Source organism: Phaethon aethereus, assembly GCF_964289735.1.
Source record: "Phaethon aethereus genome assembly, chromosome: 1".
In the NCBI taxonomy this organism is placed as follows: Eukaryota; Metazoa; Chordata; class Aves; order Phaethontiformes; family Phaethontidae; genus Phaethon; species Phaethon aethereus.
Window position 1 is genome coordinate 52,199,141 of NC_138575.1, and position 8,795 is coordinate 52,207,935.

Consider the following 8,795-nt stretch of genomic DNA (forward strand, 5'->3'; position numbering starts at 1 on the left):
CCAAATGCCTTTAGCAATGGTGCCGACAGTATCCAAAGAGTTGATACTGTCTTTGTTGGAACGAGTGATTTCTTCCACCTACAATTTATCACAAAGTTTACCACAATTCTCCTGTCGGTAAAGTGATAGGACATGTGACATTTGAAAGCAGCTCATTATGGTGTATTTGTAGTTTCATTTTTGTTATTGACTGTCTTGTTTACCAATAAGCTATGGCCTGGATGTTTGCCACAAGCTTATTGGAGTTTCTGTGTGTGATTGCCTTGGGGCACGGTCAGCAGTCTGAGACAGGAAATCCTATTCTGTTAATTTTCAACATCCTAAACTGTTGATTTTCTTACTTTTCAGGTTGCAATTCATTCAGTTGTTGAAAAGCTCTTCAGGAGCATTTGGAGTTTACCCAACAATAAAGCACCGGTTGCCATCAAGTACTTTTTTGACTTTCTGGATGCCCAGGCTGAGAGCAAAAAAATTACTGACCCTGATGTGGTCCATATATGGAAAACCAACAGGTAAGCCCATATGATATGTGCCAGGAGTGCATGCACTCTCTGAAAATGTAGTTGCAAAGATGGAACAGGTCACCTATGATCAGAAGAATAAGATTTTGGAATGTCTGGGTGAAGGCCTCAAGTTGTGCTAGGGGAGGTTTAGACTAGGTATTAGGAAAAATTTCTATACTGTGAGAGTGATCAAGCATTGGAACAGGCTGCCCAGGGAGGTGGTGGAGTCACCATCACTGGAAGTGTTCAAAAAACGTGTAGACATGGCACTTCAGGACATGGTTTAGTGGGCATGGTGGTGTTGGGTTGATGGTTGGACTTGATGATCTTAAAGGTCTTTTCCAAGCTTAATGATTCTGTGATTCTGCTACCTGAGTGGTTAATTTTAAAGATGCTTGTTCTTTTTCTGTCCAGTCTTCCCCTTCGCTTCTGGGTGAACATACTGAAGAATCCCCAATTTGTCTTTGATATTAAGAAGACTTCACATATAGATGGCTGTTTGTCTGTAATCGCACAAGCTTTCATGGATGCCTTTTCTCTAGCAGAACAGACTCTGGGGAAGGTAATGCTGCCCTTCCAGTCTTTAGCTAATTTCTCAACCAATGTCTTTTTCAACTGTATAATGATGTAGGGGATGAAGGTCTGGATCTGCTACATCAGGGGAAAAACTTGTCAGTGGCCTAATTAAGCTGGGTTTCCACTCCTTGTTGCTCCGTCTTACAAGACTTTGAAGAATTCACTGGAGTAGACAGATACAGCTACTAGAATGCTACTAGTTAACTGCTGCTTGTCTTCTCTGTAGGTAGTTTCTGCACAGTGTTGTTATAGAATATGTGGAAGAGGGTGGAAATTGTAAGATTTTAATGAAGTCTTAAAGAATTTTTAAACAAAGGTCTTAAAACTATTAACGTTATTTGATGAGTAGTCCAAATTTTGTCTGCCACACAACAACGTGCAGAAACCACACATAGTAAACTACTATGGGAGCTGTAAGAATACTTGAAAGAGTTTTGAAGTTTGAAACAGTTCCTTTCACATGTATTAGCTGCTCCCTTTTTATATGCAAAATTATTTGCTGGAGTAGTAAGTGCAGAAATCTTACATTCAGAAGCTCTTTAGTACAGTGTTCAGAACTCTGGGGATCAGAAATACTTCAGGTTTTCTGGAGGATATTTTCCTTTTCTTTGGACCAAAGCAGGAAGCATTTGTTCAGGCTCATAACTACCAAGAAAAACAGTCGAGAGATTTTTTAGCCTAAAAAACGTTTATATAAAAATGGACTAATTTGCTATGTGATCTGAACAAACTGCTCATCTGTTAAAGGTAAATAAAAATAATGTGATGTAATTTACTGCAATGCAGTAAACATCTTGTGGCCTCTTAGTACTAAAATGTATTTGCTTTCATGATTTTTAGCCTTTGATCTTAAAACATTATTTAGACACTTAGAAAACAAACATTTAAATCATTTCATCACAAATGGAAACAGTAGTGGCAAGATATCACATGGTTGTGTCATTTATTCCCCAGAATTTAAACTAGAGCAGTGACAGGAAACTCCCAGCCCCCACTTTTTACATTCTGAAAACATGGTTTCCAGGTGGGGCTTGGGCTCCTACCACAAGCAGCAGCATTTATTTCCTCGGATGAGCCTAAAACCGCCTCGTGGGTCAGTGCTGCCCTGCGTTCTTGAAGCCCTGGGGGCAAAAAATAAATCCCTTTGGCTGTGCATGCCTGGTAGTCAGCTCTCCATGCTCTCCGACCCCTGAGCAAAAGGAGTATTAGGGACCACAGAGTTTCAGGGGGGCCTCTGCTGGGACAGGGTCTAGCAAGGCTCTCTGGCATGTTACCCCAGGGGAACTTTCCACAGCGCTGCTGTATCCTGTATGTAAACAGGGTGTCGCCCTCAAGTCCTTTGGTTTGGCGTTTGCAATCTCTTAGGACTGGGGAGCGGTGAGGGGGAAGTGAGAAAGAAAAATATGTCTAAGGGACAAATGTTCATCACTCCTGATGCCAGCAGGAATAATTATATGGCAACTGTCATGAAACACAGTGCACTATTACTGAGGTCCTGCGTCTGTTCTTCATTTCATAACCTTGATTCCTCGCATATAACCACTGCAAAGAGAAATGAGTCACACAGAGAACAGACACAATTAGATGCAATTAAGTATGTGGAGGTGGAACCTTAGGAAATCTGTGCTGTGAAAACTGACAAGGCTTCAAATATTTTCTTTTAAGGAAGCACCAACAAATAAACTTCTCTATGCTAAGGACATTCCACTCTACAAGAAGGAGGTGAAAGCGTACTATAAAGCCATCAGGGATCTGCCTCCATTGACCACTTCAGAGGTTGAAGAATTTCTAACTCAGGAATCTAAGGTATGGTTGAGAAGCAGAAACTTCATTTGCTTTCATGTTAAGTTTTGTTTTAAAAAGGAGAACTATCTGACCAGAACTGTTTTCTGTTTTAGAAACATGAAAATGAATTTAATGAGAAAGTGGCCTTGATTGAAATCTACAGATACGTAGTGAAATATTATGATGAGGTAAGCACGTCTGCTATTCCTGCTTAACCCTTTAATGTTAACTTGCTACCTCAGGCTTGAAAGTTGGGCTTGACGAAGTAGCAAGGGATGGCCTGGTGTGCGACTCCCTGGGTGCCCCTCGGGGATGCAGCCGAGGATGCTCCTGCCGCTGAGCTCTGTGGGGCCAGAGCAGCGCAGCCCCTGGGATGGCTGGAGCCCCCACCTCTCAGAGGGGTCACAGGCCAAAGGTTTGTAAACGCAGCTTTGCTGTCACCACTGTATTTCACAGTAGCAATAAAATTCTCCCTGCAGTTTTGAGAAAGTTCCTATACAGCCTAGGCTTCTTGTTTTACCGTGTTTGCAGAGTGTCTGCTAATGCCTGTCACATCTCCAGTGCATGTGCTCCATTTCCCTGGAGATTCAGAAATCAGATTAGACTGTAGCACCAGAGATCTCGATTTAGCAGGCAGTACCAACACCTCAGCAGAGCACACTCAGCCTTACAGCAAGAGGTGTCTGCTCCTTTCCCATCATAGCCCTCTTACGCTCTGCCCTAATAGTCTTTCTCCTAAAGAAAAGCCGCAATAGCATCCCGTCGCTGCTATTGCTCACAAAAGAAATCTTTTCTTGACTGAAAGCACTTAGGCACAGGCTACCTCTAAGCTGCTTTGTAAGAAAATCCCTGCCCTCCCCTTTGCACGGTAGGATTCTCCACTCCATTTTGCTCAGCATCCTTAACAGAGGCTGCGTGTGCCTGCCCAGGGACGCAGATAAGAGCCGGCTGGGTTGCCTGAAGGCCTCCTTACCACTTCCAGCGGGTTGTCTGAGTCTCCCAGCAACCAGACCTTTCTCTCTTTCGTCCCCAGCAGCACAGCATCAGCACTTGCTCTAATTATCCAGCTCTCGGTCACCTGTTAGCTAGCTTACCACTTCTGATCTCTAACATCTCAGATTATCTGGTTCGGCATCAAACCTTTGCCTCTTAGAAGAAGTTTGGGGTGATACTTGGGATGGGACTACACTTTATTAAGCTCATTAAAATTGTTGACACAGGAGACTTCAGAATACTTTCTTATCTCAGTGCCCATTTTTGCTTTTTGGAAGCTAGTACTGGCTAAACTTAAACCACGACGCCCATCCTTGGAAGGAAACCCTCCCTCTGCTCTTCCACCTCTGGCGTTTGACTGGGAGCAGCTAAACCTCATTCATTGTTTGCTGAGACCTCTGTAGCGTTGCCAGCAAAGGGTTTTCAGACAGCAGTGGTGCTCCTTCCTATCATCTGGGCCAGTGCCAAGTGGGCTGGTTAGAGGCAGCAGTTTATTGCCCTTAGTTCATAGGGCAGAGGAAGAGAAATAAAATATCATTTGCAAATCTGCTCTCGGGTAAAATGGAGTGCTGGCCTTGCCTCACACTTCAAGAGATGAACATGTGTTGGATTTGTTTGGGTTTTTTTGCTTGGCTCTGTCGTTCTTTTGTGGAAGTGTTGCAAATCCTGTAATCATAATGACTTGAAAGGAAAACTACCAAAATAAAGTGTTAAAGTCAGAAAAGAATGTTTACATATAGGCAGGCATTCAGATGGATTTTTCTGCCAGTAGTTGTTGGAATGCAGAAAATCAAGCTTTAAAAAGCAGCAAGTAAAATAAGCACTAAGAAAATGATTCTCTTTTTTTGCAAATTGTTAACAGATTGTCAGCAAACTCGAGCGAGAACGGGGGTTTGAAGAAGTCCAGAAACAGCTCCAGCAAGTAAAAGCCTTATTTGATGAAAAGAAAAAATGCAAATGGCTCTGAGCAGAGCCCTGACTCATAGCGTCACTGGGGGGGACTTTAAGTAAGCGCTGCTGCTCCCAAAACTGTTTTGACTGACTCTATGTACAGGGTTTGAAACATTTGGACACTCTTCTTCACTCTGACCATTCCAAGTAATAGCTACGTTTGGGAATGAAGTTCGGGCAGGGTTACGTCTTCAAACGTGGGCATGTGAAAGCGAAAGTGAGTGTAGCATTGGCAGGGCCAGCATTTTTAGGTACTTGAACACACGGACCTTTTGGTTCAAAAATACTGCCTAAGTAAGCTTTCTGCTTACCTGAAAACAAGCTCGTAGGAGATGCACAAAACATGCTGCAAGTTCAGAGTTGCCCGTGTGAACTTGTGAGTTGCTTAGCTCTTTTTTTAAGAGAGAAAGGTGATGTTTCGCCACATCCTTTCAGCAGCCTTGGCAATCTGCGAGGCTGAGCTCCGGCTTCAGAATAGGGGTCAGCTGCAGTTTCCTTCCTTCCAGGCAAACGTACACTGGTTCCTGTTCAGAAAAAAAAAAAACAAAACAGCACCAAAGTGACACTTAGGACAAGTGTGCTTAGCAGAAAAAGTGGATTTGAAGTCCAAATGCCACATGGCAGGACTTCTCTTCCTTAGGTTATAAACTCCACATGCAAAGTGAAGCCAACCACTGAGCGGGGAGGGAGGGAGGCTTTCGGAGAAAGGCGCAAGACCGGCATCAGTCTGTGTTTACATTTCTACCTTTCCATCCTTAAATAAGCTGTGAAACACTTGTGAGCAGCGTCACACATGAAACCTCCGTGCAGCTGCACCGCATCGGAACAGCGCTGTGATTTGCTGAAGCAGCTGACGATGGCTGCACTTTGGTGCACAAACCTGTACTCGGGTGCACGATCGGCCCGTGCATCAGTGCCGACAGGCCTGGCCAGCCTCGCCATCCCTGTGCAAGGGCCTCATGAATCTAAAGCCAGCGTTACTCTCTTTCAGGTTGTCCGCACAAAGGCTTTGCCAAAAGAGGGTTATTTTACTAATGCGGGAGAAGAGAAGGGCTGGTAGAATCCCTGATGCTGTACAAGAAACTGATATAAACGTGATAGATAGATAGTTAGTTAGGGCTGCGGGGGAGGCACCTGCCTTAGTCCTGCTTGGTTGTTTTTTGAGGCTTGTCCATTTTCAAAGGAGGGGTCCATTACATTTGCATTGGTGGCTAAAGTTAGCCTGGCTGGAAAGCAGGTGTGTGGCCACGCTGCTGAGAACAGGCTGGTGCAGTGGCTACTGTGCAAAGCCCTGGAGGAGCAGCCGTGGCTCTGGCTCTGCTACCGCACCAGCACGGTCCTACCCTCCACTACAGAGCTGAAATCTCTTGTTGCTGCGGACTCTGCTTCAGTCACACACGGCGCCTCGGCTGCAGCCTGCCCTTGGGTTTGAGGTAAGGCAGGCGTTGATGAGATGGAGATACATCCCCACACCTTTCCTGAGGGTCCCACCGCTGGAGGCGAGCGGTGTAGCGCAGTGGCTCACAGGAGAGGGAAGAGCTGTCCCCTGCCATGGCAGCAGCGAGGGTGCCACCGGGCTGTGACCGGCACGGGCGGCCCAGGTTTGGTGTAGAAAGTCTATGCTGGGGCTGTGACCAGGCAGAGACGCCTTCGTGGGGCTCCCAGGCAGCGGGGCGCTCCAAATATTTGCTGCCGTGCGCCGCTGCCTCGGAGGAGCCCAGAGGCTGCAGTACCACAGTGCCGGAGCTGCCTGGCTTGGCTCCAGAGGCTTCCAGATGCTGGTACCAGGCAACAGTCCCATGGCACGTGGCCGGGCAGCACCGGCAAACGCTAACCGCGCTTTTGCAGAAGCAAGGCCGCCCGTCAACATGGAAAAAAAGCAAATGCAAAAGCACGTTGCCTACTGGTCTGCCCCCTCCCTACCGTGTGATGGCACAAATTGTACCTCTTGCATATCAGAGAGGGCAGCTGCCAACCCATACTGTGATGGCTTTTTTTGTTTGTTTGTTTTTAATTCAAGTCAAGTCTTACACTTGCTATTAAGTTTACACTTTATACTTGATGGAATGTATGGCTTTGTTCAGGAAACTGCACTACAATGTTGCAGTACTTTCAGCAGTTCTTTTCTCTGCCTGGCACAATATACTGTGGTAAGTTTAATATTGATTGGAAAAAACCCCACCCCACCCCAACCTGTCTTGCCCTCTGTCCTAAAGGAGTGGACCATGGCTTGAGTAGCACTTAAGCTTAGAATACCTGTACTTAAGGGCTTGATTTTTATCATTCTTAACCTAACCTTTTAAAGCAGCATCAAATAAATAAAGCACAGTAAGTAATATTAAAAGAGGGGCATGGAGCAGTTCACTCCAGTTCGACAGATGTCTCAGCAGTTGCGTTCCACTTCAGGTGTTTGCTGGCAGTGCACTTGAATGAACTGTGATAGTTTTGTTCAACAGTAACCTTCTGTACAGGCAGAAAAAAAAGCAAACCCAACATTTCTGCTTGAAAAGCTGTAAAATATAATCTGTTTGCGTGGGTCTGATCCTGTGAACTTCACTATATGTGTTTATATGATGAGGAAATGAAAATCAGTCCTATTCTGTATTTGTACTACTGCTTGTTTGCTACAATAGCTTTAATGATTTCTAGAGATTTAAGTATGTGTTGAAGCAGGCCGTATAGCTTTAGCCTACAGCCTGGAATAGGATTATTGCCTTTTATTCAAGCCTCTTAAACAGCGTCACTCTGTTAGTAAGCCATTTAAAGTCATGCTGGGACTTTGTAACCCATCGAGTGGATCTCACGAAGTGATGTGAAGTATAATTTAAGTGATTGTGGCTCTTTTGGTAGGTTTGGATCAGCACACAAAACATTGGCACACCTTCCATATCTGCAAATCGCTGTTACTGTTACAGGGACAAAAACAACCACCTCTGACTAAAGCTGGATTATGGCAACCCAACAATTCGAATAGCATTCTCTGAAATGAAAGCAAACTTCTCTTTAACTTATTTTCACATGTTTACAGGCAAACTGCTATGGCAAACAGCGTATTTTCTAACACTAGCTTACAGAGCATTATTTTGCAGTCACCTAGCATAAAGTCAAATCTTACTAATGTGTGAAGTAATTCCTGTTGTACAGAAGTTAACCTGTTGTTTAAAATGAATGGTTAAAAAAAAGTGCAAATGACAAATACATGTTGGTGTTTGTATGGGTTTATCTAGAATAAAATGCATTTGGAGGTTATTTTGATTAACTTTCGTACTTTAAAATGGTTAAAAGCAAGCAAGCACAGCTTGTAGTGGTGCCAGGGTCATGAAGAAAGATGCTGACTGACGTCAGCTGGGGCGTACAGCACGCTCCCAGCCCTGCAAGGGCAAAGCCCACGTGTTACAAGCCACCTCCAAAAGTGGAGTCCCCATGACACCTCCACACAGCCTTCAGGAGCCGCACTACAATGTCATTGCTGTAAGCCTTCAAGGCCGATGATGCTTTTTAAAAGCTAAAAAGCGAGGGTAACCCAGTAACCGCTCTTTCAGGAGAGGGTGCTGCTGGGACAGAAAATTCACTTGAAGGCAAAAAGCCCCAGAGGGACCGGGAAAGGGAGCCCACAAACCAGTAGATAACCATCGTTCTTCCTCCTGCCATTACCCTTCATCTGCCGCCCCGAGGCTCCCCCAGTCTCTAAACTGCCCTCCCTACGCCCCAAGGGCAGGTGCAGCCGTCCACACAGGAACCGGAGGCTGGAGCGAGCTAGCTCCTGGAAACCGTCGGGTTCCTACCAGTAAACCTTAGGGAACAGCACGTTTGGCAGAGCTGTCTCGGGCACGGGCAGTTACTTTCTTCCAAATTAATCCTACAGGAGACAGTAGAAATAGCTGCTGTTACTTCTAATGCTTACACCGTTTTCCTCAGCAAGTCTTAACAAGTTCCCCCAGAAAGCGCAGCACAATCCCGATGCATGCCGTACGGAAAATCAGAAAG

The 8,795-nt window shown here is 45.2% G+C and overlaps 1 protein-coding gene across 1 annotated transcript in view; it reads left to right on the forward strand.

The window, feature by feature from the left end:
* Positions 1-4,824, forward strand: part of PLXNC1 (plexin C1) — a gene marked incomplete at both ends in the record, with an annotated part of 70,733 nt that extends 65,909 nt beyond the window's left edge. Inside the window, 5 exons of the mRNA XM_082014028.1 lie at positions 349-512; positions 918-1,065; positions 2,745-2,885; positions 2,978-3,052; positions 4,720-4,824. Of these exons, the coding sequence (XP_081870154.1) occupies positions 349-512; positions 918-1,065; positions 2,745-2,885; positions 2,978-3,052; positions 4,720-4,824 (633 nt within the window). The remainder of the gene's footprint in view (positions 1-348; positions 513-917; positions 1,066-2,744; positions 2,886-2,977; positions 3,053-4,719) is intronic.
* Positions 4,825-8,795: the final 3,971 nt, after the last annotated feature.